Source organism: Manacus vitellinus, unplaced genomic scaffold, assembly GCF_001715985.3.
Source record: "Manacus vitellinus isolate BGI_N305 unplaced genomic scaffold, ASM171598v3 scaffold_29_pilon, whole genome shotgun sequence".
NCBI classification, from domain to species: domain Eukaryota; kingdom Metazoa; phylum Chordata; class Aves; order Passeriformes; family Pipridae; genus Manacus; species Manacus vitellinus.
The window spans coordinates 2,160,067-2,179,880 of NW_021940207.1; the positions used below are offsets into that span (position 1 = coordinate 2,160,067).

General features: G+C 40.9%; 2 protein-coding genes and 3 non-coding genes across 5 annotated transcripts; 1 reads left to right on the top strand and 4 right to left on the bottom strand.

Moving 5' to 3' along the window:
• RFC4 (replication factor C subunit 4) lies at nt 1-12,784 on the top strand. Its single transcript, XM_008924472.3, has 10 exons — nt 1-125; nt 673-751; nt 4,971-5,050; nt 6,210-6,329; nt 7,182-7,325; nt 7,607-7,727; nt 8,183-8,308; nt 9,913-9,993; nt 11,723-11,839; nt 12,577-12,784. Exons 1-10 carry the CDS (start codon nt 1-3, stop codon nt 12,670-12,672), a joined length of 1,089 nt encoding a protein of 362 aa, XP_008922720.1. The 3' UTR covers nt 12,673-12,784.
• An 874-nt stretch (nt 12,785-13,658) lies between these two features.
• On the bottom strand, nt 13,659-19,720 carry EIF4A2 (eukaryotic translation initiation factor 4A2). The gene is made up of 10 exons (XM_029960759.1): nt 19,626-19,720; nt 19,402-19,534; nt 19,007-19,146; nt 17,703-17,871; nt 17,429-17,538; nt 17,167-17,310; nt 16,629-16,766; nt 16,251-16,340; nt 15,931-16,010; nt 13,659-14,471 (listed from the first exon to the last, which is right to left on the bottom strand). The coding sequence occupies exons 1-10, from the start codon at nt 19,647-19,649 to the stop codon at nt 14,327-14,329; spliced, it is 1,173 nt and encodes a 390-aa protein (XP_029816619.1). The 5' UTR covers nt 19,650-19,720; the 3' UTR covers nt 13,659-14,326.
• Nucleotides 16,418-16,545, bottom strand: LOC112841159. The gene has a single exon (XR_003212782.1). It is a non-coding gene; the product is annotated as a small nucleolar RNA SNORA63 (small nucleolar RNA).
• On the bottom strand, nt 16,942-17,121 carry LOC112841157. Its single transcript, XR_003212780.1, has one exon. It is a non-coding gene; the product is annotated as a small nucleolar RNA SNORA81 (small nucleolar RNA).
• On the bottom strand, nt 19,225-19,295 carry LOC112841158. The gene has a single exon (XR_003212781.1). It is a non-coding gene; the product is annotated as a small nucleolar RNA SNORD2 (small nucleolar RNA).
• Nucleotides 19,721-19,814: the final 94 nt, after the last annotated feature.

The window sequence follows — 19,814 nt, forward strand, 5'->3', positions numbered from 1 at the left end:
ATGCAGGCGTTCCTGAAAGGCCCGTCCTCCATCAGCACCAAGCCCGTGGCTGCCAAGGAAAAGGGCGCGGCGGGGAGCAGCGGGGAGAGCAAGAGGACCAGACCCATCCCCTGGGTGGAGAAATAGTAAGGGATGCTCTGAGGTCGCTGGGAGGTTGGCTCGGGAGGGTTGTGGAGAGACAGTGGGTGCATAGCAAGAGGGGTCGCAACTGAAGGTGTCCACACCAGAGAGGACAGCTTAACTTGCCCTGTTCTGGATGAAACTCAGCACTGTGAGCTGCTGTAAGAGCCCTTTGTGGATGCTACTGGGCAGAAAATGCTTCTTGCCCATGTCAAGCGATGCAGTTTCATCGCTGTGGTTCCATGCGTAAGTGCATGAAATGCTTTGGTTTTGTGTGGAGCCTTTACCACAGAGTGGTAAAATATTGCAATTCCACTTCTAAAAACAGCTCTGACAGGTGTTTACAACAGAAAAAGACAAACAGCTTCCTGAGCAATTAGATCATTTTGGTAACGTGGACCAGAGATGTTAGATTTTCTGTTATGGTTTTGACCTCAGCTACAAAATCCACTGTAATTCTTCAGTGCCTGATGTAATGTTCTTTTTCTCAATTTCAGCTTGTTTCTGAAACTTTGTTAGCTAATAAATTGTACTTAATGTCTTTCTATTTAGTCGCCCCAAAAATGTGGATGAAGTTGCCTTCCAGGATGAAGTTGTTGCTGTGCTGAAGAAGTCCCTGGAGGGTGCTGATGTGAGTGTAATGGTAACATCTAGCTAATCAGCAACTTTAGACAGACACTTGAGCCAGTGGTAACGAAAATTCCTCTCTTCCAACTCAGCAATGATCATTTTTGCAGTGGTACTTCACAAACAAGCTGAGTGACATCCTCACTGAATGTTGTGATATGTGTGTAAAGCTTCTGGTATTTCCAGCCCTCCAAACACTGTAAAGATGTCAGCTCCATGATACAGTTTGGAATTTTTCTGGAAAAGCTCAAGTGGTAAACTTCTTGTTGGTAGCTTCAAATCTGAAAAGGCCTTTGTTGTCTCCTCACTACTATTCCACAAGTATTTTTGATATTCATGTTTAAGAGAAGAGGGGAAAGAATGACTGGATTGCCAGTCATTCCTAAACAGTTCTAGTGACCTATCAGTGCTTCTGTGAAGCTGCTAAACACTAAAACTGTTTGCTAATGAGGAAAATTTAATTTATAAGTTCCAGGCCTACTACTTGGATAGTGATACCCAGACTGTTTGGGTTAAAGTTTCAAAGTAAGTCTCTTTGGCTCTAAAAATCTAAGTGTGACAGTTGCTCTGACTTCACTGCAGTGTTTTTTTCTGTGACTTAAGAGTATGAAGAAGATGAGCAGAGCATTTTCAGTTGCATTTGTTTACAGTCGCATTTGCTTTTGGATAAAAATTTAGTAAATGTTTGGTATGTATGATGGTTATTTCTTCCAAACCAGCTGATGGGGAGGTGCAAGGAATGAAGGCAGAAATAAAGTAGGTAGCCAAGTGATAGCTGTGCTTTTTTTTTTTAAATCTGAACAATTTCTTCCTTTGTACAAGCTGAGACCTTTTTTCCTCCATGCTTCCCCTAGAATTGTCATTCTTGTGCTTCAAAAGCTGGTTCTGTTTTTGTGATCTGATAGTGCCACCTGAGATGGTTGGCAGGGATGTTCTGAAAATGCCATTTGTGATATGGCTGTCTGCTCACCCAGACCTAAATGAAGCAATTTGGACCTGTCAGAGTTTTATTCAAGAAGCTCTTCACTCATGGTGTGCTCTGATGCTCAATATGCACAGGGAGTCTTGAAACTTTTAAGAATTTTCTCTGCAGTTTTTATTTTGACTAGTGTGAGTCTGTTTCCCTCTGAAAATCTAATTCAACTTGCAAAAGCAGAAGTGCCTTCTTCGTTTGAGTGTGGGGAGCCACAATCAAACTGGTATGACAGAACTGGAAGGACTTGTATTTGTTTCTTTAGTTCATGTCTCCAATTTGCTTTGAGAATGCTGTTGTAATGTAACCTTGTCACATAGTGTTGTACCCACAGAAATCTGTGTTTCAACACTAATGCTGCTCTATTGCAGTATTTGTACAGTTGGGGTAATTAGGAAGGAACTGTTAACAGTCAAGGGAAAATGAGGTGCTGCCACCTCTTCTGTCTGGACATATCAGTTATGTAACATCACTTAGGTTATGGGTTGGGAAGTTCTATTTTGAGCAACAGTTATTTAAAACCTTACAGCTTCTGGATCAGCTGTGTTTCTTGGATTCAGAGACTAGTACACTTGTGCTGACTTTTGGCCTCCTGAGTCGAACAGACAAATCATAACTTCTGCTTGTGGTTGGAGGCTTTGTGTTTTTCCATAGCAACCCAAACTCAGCAAGGTATTTGAGAATAAAATCATGCAGGTACTTTATATTTGACATTTTTTAAAATTTGGACATTTTTATTAGTTCTTGAAAGGACTTATTCTGTCAAAAAGGCAGAAGTGTAATTGAAACTCTGAGGTGGCTGGTACTTATTCAGGAGTTCTTACTGAATTTGGAGATCTGGGGAGATCAAAGAAACAGCTGTGACAACGCTGTAGGTTTGTGTCATGTGCTTTATTTAAACCTTAGTGTTGAGAATGGATAACTAGTCCTCTGTTGATTGGCCTGTATTTGTGGGCCTTGGTTTGGGAGCTTCTAAATGCAGCAGGACTTGTAACTCCCTGTTATATCTCCATCTGTAAGAGCAAGCATCCGTCCTGTTATGAACTGTGGAGACCAGAGTTTGAACTGGAGCAGTTGATTTCTGTCTGCCAGGACTGTTCATTTGTTTGTGTTTTTTGCAAAGAATCTGACAAGTGGCACAGTGTTCCTTAGTTTTCATTTGCTTCATGATACCTCAGTGACTGAAAACAGAGTGAAGCGTAGGATTATCATTGCAATTCACATCTTCACTTGTGCCAAAACTTCTGGAAAAGGAGTTGGGGTTTGCACTGTATGCAGTGACTTTCCCATAAACAGGGTGATGCCTGCAGGTGTCCTGCTTACCCCTGGCAAGCGTAGAAAAATGCATAACCAGATCAGGTTGCAGTTTGTTTAAAAATACTGCCACAGTTACATAAAGGATTAGGCTGTGCTTGGTGAAAAAGTAGTGTAAATACTTCCATGAGAAAAAGGCATAAATGAAGTTGAAACAAACAGTAACAAAGTAGAGGTGTAATGGAATTAAGAAACAGTTTCTTATTAAAACTTTTTACCTGCTAATGCTTGTTTTGAGAACTAGTAGTGTGTGAATTAGCATTGAGGCATGAAATTATGAATCTCTTTGAAAACATCTGCCCTTGCAGTGTCCTAACCTGAGGAGGTTGGTGAATTTTCAGCTGTCATTCAGTACATATTTCATCTCCCTGGAGCTGTCATAAAAGATAGAGGAGCACAACAATGTTGTGTGTGTCTCATTTTGAAAAAATGTTAGTATGTGATGCAGTTTGCTTGTTAGTAATTAGGGAAACAAGCAACGATTGATTGGCAGAAAAAGCAGGCAAAACTTGAAAATTATTTATTTACTAGAAATTGATGGAAGATTGAAATTCTTCTCTCTACTTTTACAGTATGTACACAGTTGAATCTGTTCTCTGTGTCTTGTCTTAGTTGTTAGAATGGGTTGGTTGGTACCAAAATGATTGTCTCTATTTCATTTTTTGATTATGGATTGTGTACTTCTGCATTTTTCTCTGCTCTTTGAGTGGTTTTGGTTTTGCTGTTCCCATTCTGTCAGCATTGAGTGCTATATTCAGCATAGAATTCTCTAATCTAATTTTAGTTGACTCTTTTTAAAAATAGAACATTTATTAAGGGCTGGAAATCAAGTCAGACTGAGAGGTTTGTCTTTTTGCTGTTGATCAGAGGGGACTTTGGGATTCTTGTTTTAAGAGTGTAGACCTGGAACATCTCCTACTGTTAAAGACAGCAGTTTTAAAATGATAATTTATAGAAGGGATTAATTGAGATAGTATAGAAAGCTATCATTCCTATGCTAGTTAGAAAGCTTCTTGATTTCAGGCAAAATTCAGTCATGGCTTATACAAATTTGGTTTATGGTAGCTCTCTGACAGACAAAACAAAACCATCTTTTATTGCAGCTGATGAATTTCAGGTATCTAGCAGATATTTAGTTATATTCTCAAACTGGGAGATTGTTTTGCTTCGTGCTGCTAAATGTCATCCTATAATTATTACTGCAGTCTTTGCTGTGCTGCTTTGATCTTCCTGTGTCAGCATATTTCCTTAGTGCTGTCTTTTTTTTCATGCCGAGGTCATTAATTAAATTATTTTAAAGATCAATTAACCTAATCTCTTTAAGAAATACCACTGGTCTCCTTTGAAAACTCCTTGGGTGGGTGTGAATTTGGCAGGGCTGTGCAGTGCAGTGAGTCACTGGGAGTGTCCCTGTGACTGTGTCTGCATTGCCCTCCCTGAATCCATCACAGGCATTCCCGAGCTGCCCTGTGCTCACTGCAGTGGAGAATTCCCAGCATGGCTTGACAAGGCAGTCTGGGGAGCTGAGAAAGCAAGGGCTGGTTAACCTGTGACCAGTGCTGTCACAGTGCACTGCTAGTGTTATCCAGGCTGCTTGAAAGTCATCCTTGAGTAGATTTGTATGTCACTGCAGTCATAACAGTAAATTCTGAAGGCCTTAGTGATCTCAGACATGTCCTGGAGTATCTATATATATTAAAAAAAAAAAGGAATATTAGTTTTGATAGAACATGTGATGGTGCCACCAAATAACAGCTTGTTCATGCTGCCTTATAAACAGCAAGTGTTTGTCCTCCTTTAGAGACCTAGTAGTGAAAGACTTGGTATTGGTAGATAGTTTCTGTTCTATTAGATGTTCAGATTTTCAGTAGGTTTTGCTGGTTTTTGTTTGTTCTACTCATTTACTTTTCTTAAAAATGGTGCCTTGCTGTTTCAGCTTCCCAATCTGTTGTTCTATGGCCCACCTGGAACTGGAAAGACTTCCACTATTTTAGCAGCTGCTAGAGAACTCTTTGGGTAAGCTGAAATCAAGTTGCTTTGGTGTAATTGGCTGTCACGTCTTCTAATCATGTGACACAGTGCCTCTGGTCATTGCCTGCTTTTATGTAGTTTCCAGGATTTTTTCAGGAATATCTTCACATTCTAATTCTGCTCCAACATGAGGTTTCTTTCTCATTTGTTTTGCCACAAGCCACTGGTTTCTATTACCAGTATAGACTTACAACACTTAACACTAACAACCATGTAACCCTATAGCAGGGTATGGAAAAAAATATGACTTGCATTTGCCTTACTGAACTTTGTAAAGGAATTCTAATTTTTATGATTTATTCAGTAAGTTGTTCTCAGAGTACTTCATACAATGTCTGAATTGTAATCTCTCGTCTGTGCATCACTGAATTGTGTCTGGAAGTAGAACTGGGAGTCAGACTGAAATTCAGCATGTGTACATTCATCAGCTCACTTGTAACACTTGGGAGTTTTTGAGTAGTGAATTCAGTGATCCATAAGCAAAAAATGGATGAGGAGGTGTTTGATGTTATGATCAAATCTAGTGCTGACTTCAGTACCTCCCCCCATCCCATTCATCATCTTTAATTTTTGACTCATTGTTTTTTGGAGAGAACCACTTCTACTTTAGTAGTAGGAAGACAACTTCACATTGTGAGTCCGTTTTGATTCCCAGGATTTAAAATCCAGTGTATTAGTTGTTGAGTTGGTTTTTTTTAATCAGAGTTGCTGCTGTGTAATACTGCTGCTAAATACTGCATGTGTTATACTTTGTGGATAATTCATTTGGTAGTACTGCCAGTGACTGTATCTTGGCATTTTACTTGTTATTCCACATTGCTCTCGTGATAGAAGTAAAAAGGCAGATAATATAGTGCTCTGAACTTATGAAGCCAACTTCCTACTTTTTTTTTTTCCTGGATAACTGATGTAATTTTATACTTCATTGTTTTCTGTAGCCTGGGAGGAGAGTCTAGAAATAGCTAATGGAAATTCATACCTAACATTTAATGATCTCAACTTTACTGTCTTTTAACAATGTCATTTAGTAATGCTGATAAAAATAATCCCTGCCATTCAAAGCAGCCAGAAGGGTTGTTGATATACTCTACAGTGTATCATTACAAGGGTTAGCAGCTGACATGTTGTAATAAAAATTTTGCAGGCCTGAATTATTCCGGCAAAGAGTCCTTGAGTTAAACGCTTCTGACGAGCGCGGAATACAAGTGATTCGGGAAAAGGTGAAGGCTTTTGCTCAGCTCACTGCGTCTGGGAGCCGTTCAGAGTAAGTGCTGGATCAAACCCCTCTTGCTTTGGACAAAGCATGTGGTTGGGTTTTTTTCCAGTATAAATGATGGGTCAGCACTGCCCCAAAGTTGGCAACACACAGTGCTTTGGCTGAGCTTTGGCTCCATGGAATTTCATGCTGGGGGGTTTGAATAGCCGGGAGGATCTTTTGCTGGTGCTGTTAGCGTTGGAGGCAGACAGGGAAAATCCTGTAAGATCAAGACTTCTGGGTTTGGGCACACACTGTTGTCTTTGCAGATGTTTGACTGCCATAGAAAAACCTCTTTGCATAAATCATGGTGGAAGTTACTTCCCTAGTGGAGGATCTCACACAGGATGGGTTCAGTTTGTAAGATGCCAAAAGGATTCTGGCGATAGGTGGTGAGAAACCCTGTGCAGGTCAAGCCATGTGTGTGGACTGTGGAAAGCAGCAGGAAGAAACTGCATGCCAGGACTGTCTGGCAAAAAATGGTCTTATGTACTGAAATCAGTCTGTTGCAGTGTTCTTTGGAGTTCAGGGAATCAGGAAACCTGTAAAAAGATGAGCTACATTAGGTGTTGAAAGAAGAAAAAGCAAAAGTATGTGTTTTAGAGGACTTTTGCAGCATTCAAGTGTTGGTCTTTCCATGGGAACTCACCCCCCCTTAATTACAAATATTAGTCCTTTATCTAAAAATAGTAAAAAAAGATAGAACCTCTGAATGTGTTATGTTTATCAAGTATACATTCTTAAGTAAAATATGATTTGCTATTTGCAGTCGGTTTTTTTGCTTATGTTTTTTGTTGTTTGTTTTTCTTTGATCTGTACATTGCATGTCTCCTGGATAACGGGTTTCTTCTTACTTTTCAGTGGTAAAATGTGTCCTCCTTTTAAAATTGTAATCCTGGATGAAGCAGACTCAATGACTTCAGCAGCCCAGGCAGCCTTAAGACGCACCATGGAAAAAGAATCTAAAACAACACGTTTCTGTCTTATTTGTAACTACATCAGCAGGTACATGTGGGACTTTTTGCTTATTTGGACTTACTGCCTGTTCTGTAGTCTCTTTTTTTTTTTCCCCTCTAAGAGATTGATATCTAGTTTTCATAGGTTTCAGCCAGTAGAGATGTAACTATATGAATGCAAGACTGAAACAATATTTAGGTTTCAACTTTTTTTTTTTTAACAGCGTTGCAGTTTTAAGGTTATTTAAACCTTTTCCGCCTTGATAGCTTTCTTTGTATGAACTTTACCCACACACTGATTTTCCAAACACTTACATTCCTTTCTTTCAGAATAATTGAACCTTTAACATCTCGATGCTCCAAGTTCCGCTTCAAGCCTTTGTCGGACAGTATCCAACAGCAGCGGCTGCTGGACGTTTCTGAGAAGGAACATGTGAAGATCAGTAATGAGGTAACTTCGTGGTTGCCAGGTAGTTTTATTGCTTAATCCAGTGCATAATTGCATGGCAGTGAAAGAGACCAAGTCAGCATGCTTTTCCAGGCTGCTCAACAGTACGAAATGCAATACATAAACTCAGTTAGGTATTTTTCTCCTTCTGTAGATGAGATGAATTTTAAGAGTTGTCCTAAAACCAGAGAAGTGTCCACCAGAGAAGACTGAAGCTAAACTGTAGGGCTCTTTATTCTCTGCTAAGTGCACTGGCATTAAACCATGCTTCATTCTGAAACTGCCAGCACACATTTGTGTTAGTAGAGAGGTTGCTTTGTGACTTGTGTATTGTACCTGGCTCTGAAAATCTGCTTTAGGCACTACTTGGTGTTTTAAAATAACTGTATTAAAAAAGCGTACTAGATTTTAATTAACAGTGAGCATATAATTTAGTATTTTCTGACATTGTTTTTCAGGCAGTGTCATACCTTGTGAAAGTGTCAGAAGGAGATTTAAGAAAAGCAATTACTTTCCTTCAAAGTGCCACTCGCCTAATGGGTGGCAAGGAGATCACAGAGAAGATAGTCACTGAAATTGCTGGGGTAAGCTATGCTTTGCAGTTTCTCCTGTAATTACTCTGAAAAGCATTTTGTTACCCTTATCTACTGTTGCTTAAAGTTGGATTAAAAAATTGTTCGATACCCACTAGTATTGCAGTATGGTACCAATAGAGTATCCACCAGAACTTTAAAGACTGCCTGATTCTGTACACTTGCTACATAGCAAGTTTCTAGCAACTTCTTCTGTAAATCATGGTAAACTGCAAAATAGTCTTATAATTCAAACAAGTTGAAATATTCTGCCCATAAATGCAAAATGTATTGCCTTTTGTGGAACAGTAGATTAGAACATTTTTTGGTGCTTTTATATATATGTGTATATATATATAAGTATAGATCATTGAAAATATGGTTTGGAAGCACCACAGTGGAATGACTTTCAGTAGCAGCTCATTTACAACTTAAATGTTCACAGTGACAGTGTCTCTTCAAGGGTCTGTGTAGATTCTGCTTTTTAACAAAACAGCAGTGATTTATTCTAGAATGACATAGATAATACTGACAGGGACAGGAGAAACCTGGGAGGAAATGCATTTAACAAAACATGTGTGAAGGTGTTCCTATAGCAACAAAACACTTACCCCCTAAAGCAAGAAATGTGAGATTAGGAGTTGAGGAGCTGAAAAATAAATGGGCTTTAATGATGGATGCATTTCCCTTGAAGGTGCTACCATCACAGGTAATTGTAAGGGCTGGGAGGTTTTCACTTTAATGGAACCAGAGGCAATTGCTTCTGTGCAGTGTTTTACAGACCAATTTTAAGCAATTTTCTCAGTGAAGTCATTGTTCAGTTTTGTGTATCTAGCAGTAAAACAGAGCTGATATCTGAATAGATATCAGATACCTGAAACCTGGCAGAAGTTGACTGTAATGACAGGAAAGAGAAGCATGAAATTCCATTATTGAATGAGTCATGCTTGTTTAAACCAAAAGAACCCAACTTTACATCTTCATAAAAACATGAAGTTCTTGGTCATACATAACTTCTGTGACCCTGGAGTGACCTTAGTACAAAAGATTAATAAAGAAGCTTTGAAAACAAACTATCCAGACACTCAACCGACAGGAATGACAGTGAGTAGAAGGGAAAATGGGCAGCTCTTCCCTGCATAGAGCAAAATAATGGCGTCTGTCAACCTTTTTTCTTCTGATTTATTGTCTGATCTTAGTGCATTGGGCTTTTTTTGGATGTCCCTGGTGTGTCTTTGGAAATAAAACTGATTTGCTGTGTTGTTTTAGTGTAGAATGGTGCAGAAAGCATTGGCTGATCTCAGTGTTGAAATATGTCCTCCACTTAATGTCCTGAGTAACAGTTGTGTGTTGGATTCATGAAGGTGACTTTGACAGTTCACTGTCTTTATGGTTTTTGTTTTAATATCACCAATATAGGACAAATATTAAAGCCTAAATCTCACTTTCAAAATTTAGTGGGTCTGTCATATACTTGCTTAAAGTGGTTGGGTGTGCAGAGGAATGAAATGCTGAAATGGCCTCTGCCATGAGCAGTTTGTATCTGTTACTGTAAGCATCAACATCAATTTTAAGTTTACAAAGTAGAAATTAAGAAATGTCACTTCTTGTTACAGGTCATCCCTAAAGAGACAATTGATGAACTGCTCTTGGGTTGCCAGAGTGGTTCCTTTGAGAAACTGGAAACACTGGCAAAGGTAAAGTCCTCTTAGTGCTCCAGCCTGAATATTTTCCTCAGTCACTGCCCTTTGAATCCTTTGTTGCTGGGCTGCAGCAGCAGAACATTGACCTCAATCAGTTTGGATGCACGTTTTGGGAAGTGTCTTTTACCAGTTAGAACTCCAGGCTTTCCCTTCTGAGGAAAAGCTGTCAAAGCTGCAAATAAACTTCCCTACCTGTGGGACTCTGGTTTTCTCCTGAGTTAAACTGGTGGCATGTGGAGCTGTTGGGCTGAATTAGGCAGAGTAGCATTTCTGAGGGAGACACTTGGCTCAGGCCTTTAGAACTGTCTCTTCAGAGGACTGTAGTAGTCCCTGGACTAGTCACCTTCTTCATTACTCAGAAGCTGTGTTAGATGAGAAGTATCTGAATAAAGCTGTAATAACTCTTCAGTTTTAAAATATTTCGTGGTAATCTTATGGTGCACTAGTGATTAAGTTTGTAAGACAAACTGCAGTGACTTAAAATAGACCTTGCTGGAGAAAGCAAAAGCTACTGTTTTATAGTGGTGGGTTTATTTTCTTTAATACAGAATTTTTCTGAATAATGGGAAATTCCTAATCTCGAGAGGTTAAAGCAGGTTCAGTCAGTCTTGAACTGGATTTTAACCTAAGGAGTTGTCCCCGACAGAGAGCCAGCCACAGCACCATTCCTCCTTCCAGTGAAATGTTCCATGGCTTTATGGAAAAAGTCACTATGATCAGCCTTCTGCTTTTTGCTTGGCTGAGCCTCACTGGATAGTCTTGGCAGGACCTTTGGGTTTGAGTCTGGATTTATTCTCCTGTAAACTTGCAGCAGATCTTAAAATTGTTGTGCAAGGGTTTGTGCAGATGTCCCTGTCTTACACTTTCACATTGATTTACATGGTGTCTGAAACTGTGTTGATCTTAAGAGGTGATGATATGGATTATCCAAACCTTCAGGGCTGGCATAGTCTTTTATCAGGCCGTGATCTGATCTAATCTAATGGAGTGGTTTGTAACTGTTCTCCACTTGCCAGAGTAGGTGCTTCGTGGTGGGTGGCACGATTGGACACACAGTTCTGTAAAGCATGGGAGTGGATTTAGCTGTACAGAAAAACAAGGTTGCACCAACTCTTTTTCTATTTCCATAAACTTCTTTCTTCCTAAATGGCTTCATTGACCACTGTTCTCAGTATTTGTTGGTTTTGTAACTGGGCACTACTGCTTTTTTTTAAAAAGCTATCTTTAGTTACCATGGTTTTTATTTTAGCAAAAGAGCCTTGGCCTTACAGATCTCTGTATGCCTGAGACTAGCAACAACCAGATGAAGAAAATAAATCAAAGTAGGTGGCACTTTAAAATGAGAAGGCTGTGAAACTGCCACATGATGCTGTGGATACCAGGCTTTCCTAATTTTAGAGTAAGATTGGACAGGTTCGGTGGAGGTTGTTAAATGTTGAAGATGTCTCACAAAATCCCCGAGATGTGAATTGTCAGAAGTTGGAAGAACATTTGGGCAGAATTACTGCTCTGTGCCTGCCTTGCTCGTGCAGCCTTTCCTGGCTGCTCACTCTGGGTCTCTGTCAGGCAGGATGCAGGGCAGGGCTGTGCACAAGCTACTGAACTGTCCTCCAAGATGTAGAAGTTCCATACTAAATTTCAGCACAGTCTTTCAGTTCAGACAGAATTTTTCAGATTGGGTTTCCAGTTGAATTACCTCCATTTTGCTCTCTCCCTGGCACAGAATCTCATCAATGAGGGGTTTGCTGTTGCTCAGCTTGTAAACCAGCTGCACGACACGGTGGTGGAGAGCCAAGATTTCAGTGACAAGCAGAAATCTGTCATAGTGGAGAAACTTGCGGTGAGTCTGTAGCTTCAGTTAAAAAACCCAAACCATGTTAATCTTCACTGATTAATTTTTGTTTGTAGGGTCTATCCCAAGAGGCACATGATAATTTTTTTTGTTTTGAGTGTTTCTTGGTAGAAGCTAAATTTTTCTCCTGAGAAATTTCATGAGAAGGAATCGAACCCCAGTTAAGTGAATTATTGATCATATTGTGTTGTTCTAGTGGGACTCAAGCAAGAGGATTGTGGGTTTGGTTGTTTTTCATGTAAGGTGGGAAGAAAAATTAGGACAAAATTAAGTCATTGCTTCAAAAAAATTAGAAGCTGCAAAATGCAAGTTTTTGTTCTGACGTGTAATACGCCTTTAAAAAAAAAATAAAAAATTCATTAACTTGCTAAATTTTGACCTAGAAGAAGAGGCAGCAGTGGTGGAGGTTTTGCTAAATTCACTGCAGACAGGCAGGTGGTGTGGATGCCCTGCAGGGATGCTCCTGGCAGGTCGTTTCAGAGCCAATGGCACATCCCTTTGTGTGTGGAGCTGCCATGCTGTGGCCTCCCCAGCATGATGGAGGTGGAGAGGTTCTTGTTCCCACTTCAGTAGGAGGGGTGTGCAGTGTGTGACTGCTGGAGAAATCTGTGCCAATTCAGTAAACACCTGCCAAACTTCACCTTGGGGTTCTCCACTGTACCCCAAGACACGGATGCCCTGAGCACCATTTTCAGAGGGTTTTACCTCCTCTGTTCTGTCTGCAGGAAGTGGACAAATGCCTGGCAGATGGTGCTGACGAATTTTTGCAGCTGATGAGTCTCTGTGCCCTTGTGATGCAGCAGCTCACACAGAACACCTGACTCCTCCAGCAGCGCTTTGTTCCAGGGGTGGCTGCAGCTCTGAGACAGGGACCCATGAACTTTTGTACTGTTTTTGCAATAAAAGGACTGCTTCAGCAGTTGGAAAAGCTCATGGTGGAGTATTCATTTTTTTTACACTGGGTCAAAGAGCAGAGGGGTCAGTAATGCTTCTGTGTTGCACTTACACTTGGAAAGGTAAAGTCATCAAAAATGTGCATAGACTGAACACATAATCAGCTGCAAGCAGAGAAAGGAAGAGGAGTTATTCATTGCAGCCCCTGTTGGTTTTGAATGAATTGACGTAGCAAAATGATCACATCCCTATTGAACTTGGCTTCAGACTGAACTGTTCCTGAAGGAACAGATTCCATGTCACCTCTTATCTTGTATCTGATGCTTTAGTATTAAATGTTGCAAAAAGTTTTCTAGTAAGCATGTTGCAACTTTTACTTCACTCAAGCTACATAAGAAAAAATCTGAAGGGCAGGTCACATTCAAAAGATGTTACTTAAGACTGCCTGAGCATTACTCTGTTCTTGCTCACAAACCCCGTTTTCAAGCTGTGACCTGGATGAACACAGCTCTGTGGTGGTCAAGCAGCTTTGGGACATTTCCTTTCAGAGATGCTTTGAACACCTGTTCCACCTTCCTGAATGCAGTTAAAAAAAGCCTTTGTACAGGAACGAAGCTAAAATGCTGCAGTGCAGTTTTATCAACCAGCACTGATTATTAAGGGAGCCATTTTCTACACTGATGAAAGGGTGTTTCAGTGTCAAGGACACTTGTCCAGCACCCCTGAGCTGTGTCACACAGGGACAGCCTCTGGCACTTGGAGCTCACCCAGTACTAGTCCAGAAACACCCCTGCAAATTAATGACAAAGCTGCCTGCTGGGCCCTGTCACCTTCAGCTCCCACCCTGAGACAGCCCAGGCTGCTGGCACCCTTCTAAGTGAGACCCCTCTACCCAAGAAGCAACTATTTACAGTTTAAGTGAATATAGAAGTATTTTATTGAACATTCAAACTTCATTAAGACATGTGCAATATGGCAAATTTTACTGGGTTTAACCCTAACTAAGACAATAGTATGATTGCTTGCTTGCTGGGGCTTAGCAACAGGGTCCAAATCACACTTACCACTAATTAAATACTTTATTGAATAAATACATATGAAACAAAAATGCATTTTAATGCTCTTATAAAAGTTTAGAGATTTTGAAAGGCCTTTCCAATTTAATCTGAGGTGTAAGTACATACAATAAAGGAAGGTAGGCTAGTTTAACATAATTGGCTGACTTTATACAGCACTTATATCTTTTAGTCCATAAGTAAATTATTAAATGATAAAGAACATCTAATACAACCACTTCTATGGAACTAGGAAATAAATTTCTAATAAAGAAAAAATTTACAGACCCCATGACTTTCCACCCAACCCCAACAGTCTAACCCTAAAGTGGACAAAGCCAATGGCTTTCCCCACAAGAGCTCACGACACAAAGTCGCTTCTCTTATCAAAAATCTGTATTTCTGATCCGTAATGAGCATTGAGACAAGATTCAATATATCCCCAAAGAAAGAAGCACAATGCGCGTTGTGAATCGCCTATTCAGCAACAGCGAGCACTGGATTCACAACCACCTCATCCCGGGGACTAAATGAGATCAGCCACATTCATCGGCATCTCCTCCACTGTAGTATTGTAGAAAGTCTCAATGTCTCGCAGGATCCGCTTGTCCTCTTCAGTGACAAAATTGATAGCCACACCTTTTCTGCCAAACCGGCCACCCCGACCAATTCTGCACAAAAAGAAAGCACATTTACATGCAAGTTAACCACTCCAACCTGCTTTACATGTCTGCAAGAGCCACTCACAAACTGCTGCTCTTATCTGCCACTGGCCAGCCTAGGCTGCCTTTACAGGACCAGCTGCCACCAAAGTCACCTCTGGTCAGGAAAAACCAGCAGTTGCTGCCAGCAGCATAGCAGAAGGTCCATCCCATAATGGCAGCAGGGCAGACACAGTTACTCTTAGGCTGTAAAGTAAGATTTTTATTTAATGTCCTGGGTCAGTCTCTCACCCCTCTGTTCAACTGCACAGCCACCCCTCATACATCCAATCCCAAGCACAGGGCACACAGAAGACAGGCCGTTGTTGAACAATCAGACTGTTACTAAATCCAGTTACATCCAGTAACATATAGAACAGCACACTGAACTTCAGAAGTTTAGTTCAACCTGTTTCCAGTGGGAAAACTTAGGATTTGTTGTTTTTTTAAAAAGCAAAATTGAAGTCCAACATTTTTGTGTAAGCCCACATTGGTCACTAACACATCAGTGAGTACTGTTTAGTTACACCCACCATCATGAGCTCTACCTTCCTACACACTGCACAGTAGAGCACCTTGCCAGCGAGAGCTTAACACACAGAAACGGCTCACAAAACTTAGGGGATAATCATGACAAAAGAAATAAATAAATACCAACTCGCTCTTTATTCAAACTGTGCCGCTTACGAATCCACGTCCTAAATTACGTCAACGTCGGTTCTGAGCACCATCTTGTGTCATCAACTGCTGCTATCGACTCCTGTATTTTTTTACATCAAGTAACAAAGCACAGTTTACTTAATTTAGGGACAGTCACTAGAAGCAGTTAACTAAACCTAGGGGAACAAACTGCTACCAGAAGACACACCACAGAGGAAAGAATCCCACTGAGGAGCCACCAAGAGCAAACATGGCACACACAACAGGAACACAGCTGGACCTCCACAAGTGAAGGCAGCCCTATACAACTCGCTTGCTAGGAGTAGCAAGGTCTGTCTGGTCCCTGAGAGCAAACTCAAGACCAGCCAGGACCCCAAATTAAGCTGATGCTGCTGTCAATGATGTGCCAGTAATGGCTTTGCCATCACTCATCCGCAGCCTATGTGACAAAAGGCAGTTTCCCCACATCTTCAAGAATGATCAGCCATTACCAAACTTCTTAAACATCTAAGTTTTCCCACTGCTTTGTTTTATTGTCCAAAGTCCTGCTCCTCCCTTTTTTCAGAATCACAGCTTTGCAAATGCAGGGCTTTTCTAAAGCCCGTCCACAACTGGCTTTATTTCCTGCTGGCTTTTGAGCAGTTACTGTATGCATGGATGAGTAACACCTCCTGGTTTTGACAAGGACTACAGGGAAGAACAGGTGAGGGTCTGTGCTTTTGCTGTGACATTCAGCAGAGCACACAAACTGGTGGGCAGAGCCACTGACCTGTGAATGTAGTTCTCACGATTGGTCGGCAGGTCATAATTGATAACCAGAGACACTTGCTGCACATCAATGCCACGAGCCTGGAAAGCGACACAGAGCCATTAATGTAAGTCACAGGCTTCCTAAAAATTTATCTATCCTGGGTTTTTTGTCAGCCACATTGTTAGTTATGAACTACAACTGTGCAGTCCATAGTGGAGTCGTGGTCTTTGCTCTTCCAAAAGGCTTCAACAGTTCAGGCTACAAGAGCCATCACTGACTTATGAAGCTTTTGGCACCAGGTTATAACAGGAACATGTTCAGTGTAAGGTAACACTCACCAGCAAGTCAGTGGTGATCAGGACACGGCTTGACCCTGATCTAAACTCTCTCATGATAACATCTCGTTCCTTCTGGTCCATGTCACCATGCTGGAGAATTTAAAGAACAGTTGCAGTTAGTACAGTTCCAATGCTCCAGACTGGAACATCCTCTAAGAAACAGCCATATGTGTGAAACCCAGCGTCCCTACCTGCCGTGGGAGCGAAGCAGGTAGGGATAGAAAGGAAGCACTTTACTTTAAGCAGGGGGAACGATAATACAGCACTGCACAGCTATATTATAACTTTCCTGCTTCTCATTCCAATACCCCTCATTACCATTTCTTTCCCAGTACATACAGGACATTTCAGAAGTGATGTGGAAGTATCAATTCCTACCAGAGCTGAGACTGTGAAGTCCCTGGCATGCATTTTCTCTGTAAGCCAGTCTACTTTTCTCCTTGTATTCAGGAAAATAACAGCCTGTGTAATGGTCAGTGTCTCATACAGATCACAGAGAGTATCCAGCTTCCATTCCTGAAAAGAAACAAGGAAGATAAGGAAATGCATCATGCCATGGACAGCTCATACATAAGACCTTCAAACAAGGAATAAAACTCCAATACAACAACTAATGAAGCATCCTCTCACACACAGTATTTAGTATGATCTGGAAAGTTGGAACGAAGAGACTAAGTCATATTTTTGCATCAACTGTTGCACCAAATCTTAAGACACAGGACACTGGACATTAAGAAAGAGGTCCACCCTAGTCTTTTCGATCCAGTGCTGAATTTTTCTTCTTCTTGCATGTACTCTACTAGCATTATTGCAGAAACCAAAGCTCAGCCTTGATTCCTGCAATTTTAGTACAGTGCTTTAACAAGAAGGTAAGAGATTAAGCTGTCCTGTCAGAGCAAGTACAACTGATACCAACCTCTCTCTCAACATTAATGTAGAACTGCTTGATACCCTCCAGAGTCAGTTCTTCCTTCTTTACTAAGATACGGATGGGATCTCTCATGAACTTTTTGGTCACTTCCAACACATCCATTGGCATTGTAGCTGACAGCAGCACAACCTGGAACACATTACTCTGTGTTAGCATGTACCCAGGACACCAATGTCTACAATTCAGTTCTCAGCCACACTGTAATCAAATCTGCATCCATCAATTTAACCATGTAAAAGCTTTTTACCTGGATGTTTGTGCTAAGTTTTTGAAAGATCTCATAAATTTGATCCTTAAATCCACGGCTCAACATTTCATCAGCTTCATCCAGAACAAACATTTTGATCCATTTAGGCGCTATTGGAAAAAAACAAAGTAGCATCTCATGAGGTTTCAGAAACACACCAAGTCCTTTCTGAATATCACTCTCCTTTAGTACTACCCTTTCCAGCAAAAGCTCTTACTGGGTATGAGATTTATACTGGGAATTTCTTTAAGAGCACGACTGAGTTCATACTTACAAAGGTAGCGCCTGTTTAACATGTCAAACACACGCCCCGGAGTTCCGACCACGATATGCGGAGCCTCAGCCTGGAGCTTCTGCATTTCATTGCGCACATTTGTGCCACCAATACAAGCATGGCATGTTGCTCCCATGTAGTCTCCAAGGGCCAGGATTACCTTCTGAATCTAAAATAGAACCTTCCATTAGTAGTTCCTGGTACAATAAAGATTAAGGCCCATCATCACTGGCATTTATGGATTTTGGAAACCAGGACAGCAAACAAAGACTACACAGCTCTTATAAGAGACTGTTGTTAAAATGCCTTTGCCTAACTGCACATTATTTACCATTAACCTTAAGTCAGAGAGGCACTTTAAGTTACATTTTTGTCCTTACTATTTGAACTTACTAGAAGAGTGACTACCATGAATCAATTACTAAGCTGAAGGCAGGGCCTCCCAAAGTGAGCCCAAGCTCTCAGCTGCTCAGGCCTGCATTAAGCACTTGTACTATTCTGTGAGCTGTTTGCAAGTGCACTACAGGCTTCAAAACAACTCCCACCTCACCAATGGCTTCAGAATAGAACAAAGGCTTAACCTTCTGATCAGAGGCTCTTGTTCACCAAATTTTTAGACTCTTTTCTGTCTGATTTAGTTATGTTCAGCTTTACCTTGAAGAACTGTCACTAGAGCACTGGCATTTTAGTATATTCTACTTGAAAATGATGTTTTCTATTTCAAGTTGGGTTTAACGTTTCAAGACCCCACATTACAAGTACTGTTACCCTAAAAATTTAAGTATTCTATAAGTTTTGTGAAGAGACATTTACTTAGCTTTACAAAATACCAAGCCTGGAAGGTTAAGCAGACATGCAATTACATTGTCAAGAAAACAAACAAAGACATTAAAAAAAAAAATCTAAGTGACCACATGTGCACTGCAGTTTTCATGTTGCACAACTGCACTCAGGTTCAAATAGCTTCCAAAACCAGTAAATTTTGTTTCCACTCAGAACACTGTGCTTTCAAGCTGGTTTTCTGCTAGAGATGCTGCCACACCTTAACCACATCCAGCACAGAAGGTGGCTTCTGTACCTTTGCCCCAGCACACCCTCCATGGGCATCAACTCAGCTTTTCAAGCAGGCAGAGAACCTGTGGGACAGAAGCCAGCTTGTATCCCCCATTACTTCACACAAAAGGGGTTCTGAATGGATATTAATTACAGCCCCTTGAGAAGTCTATTTGTTGTCTCACAGTTGTGAAACCTGAAACCTATGCAACACACAAGCATTTATTTTTTTTAAACTACACTATCAATACCTGTTGAGCCAGTTCTCTGGTAGGGGCCAGTACTAGTGCCTGGGACTCCTTGAGATCAATCTCCAACTGCTGCAGGATGGAAATAGCAAATGTGGCTGTCTTGCCAGTACCTGACTGAGCTTGAGCAATCACATCATACCCTAAAAAAAGTAGGATACACATTTACTGCTCCCAGAGGTCATTCATGGTTTTTAGTTTTATTTAATTCCCTTTGAATCAAGTGATCAGTACTATAAAGTTCTCTCCATTTCAGGTCAGTCCCGAAAGATGGTGTACCATCATATCACTTTTTAAGATTGAAGATAAGTATCACTGCACACTAATAAAGCAATGTATGCATTTTACAATGCTTTTCTAAATATTCCATGTTGATAATCAACGAATTACCTACATACCTTTAATGCATGGAATGATAGCTCTCTGCTGAATAGCTGAAGGCTTCTCGAAACCATAAGCATAAATGCCCCTTAGAAGGGATTCTTTTAAATTCATATCATCAAAATTGTCAACAATCTCATTCCAATTGCTCTGTAATGGAAAAAAAAAAAAAGGAAAATATTAAACACAATACCCATCTTCACCAGCGACTAAATTCTCAGGTCGGTTCACAGGTGCTCACCTCGATGACACCATCGGGCTCCATTCCCTCTGGGCCGCCATGGTCTCTGCCAATGAACAGAACACGATGTTACTACAGAACCACCAGCGCCCGGGAGCGCGCCGGCACCTCGGCTGCCAGCGCCGCGGGACCCGTGACGGATCATTCCAGCAGGTGCTCTGGGATTTTGCCAAGGGGCAAACTCCTACC

What these genes read in the sequence shown, in the direction of transcription:
- RFC4 (XM_008924472.3), top strand. Translation starts at nt 1, where the DNA reads ATGCAGGCGTTCCTGAAAGGCCCGTCCTCCATCAGCACCAAGCCCGTG. An exon ending in GCTGCTAGAGAACTCTTTGG is followed by an intron (nt 5,051 to 6,209) that starts GTAAGCTGAAAT and finishes AAAATTTTGCAG; the next exon opens with GCCTGAATTATTCCGGCAAA. An exon ending in AACTGGAAACACTGGCAAAG is followed by an intron (nt 9,994 to 11,722) that starts GTAAAGTCCTCT and finishes TCCCTGGCACAG; the next exon opens with AATCTCATCAATGAGGGGTT.
- EIF4A2 (XM_029960759.1), bottom strand. Translation starts at nt 19,649, where the DNA reads ATGGAGCCCGATGGTGTCATCGAG. An exon ending in ACATTAATGTTGAGAGAGAG is followed by an intron (nt 16,767 to 17,166) that starts GTTGGTATCAGT and finishes GTTTCTTTTCAG; the next exon opens with GAATGGAAGCTGGATACTCT. An exon ending in ACTTCACAGTCTCAGCTCTG is followed by an intron (nt 16,341 to 16,628) that starts GTAGGAATTGAT and finishes TAAATTCTCCAG; the next exon opens with CATGGTGACATGGACCAGAA.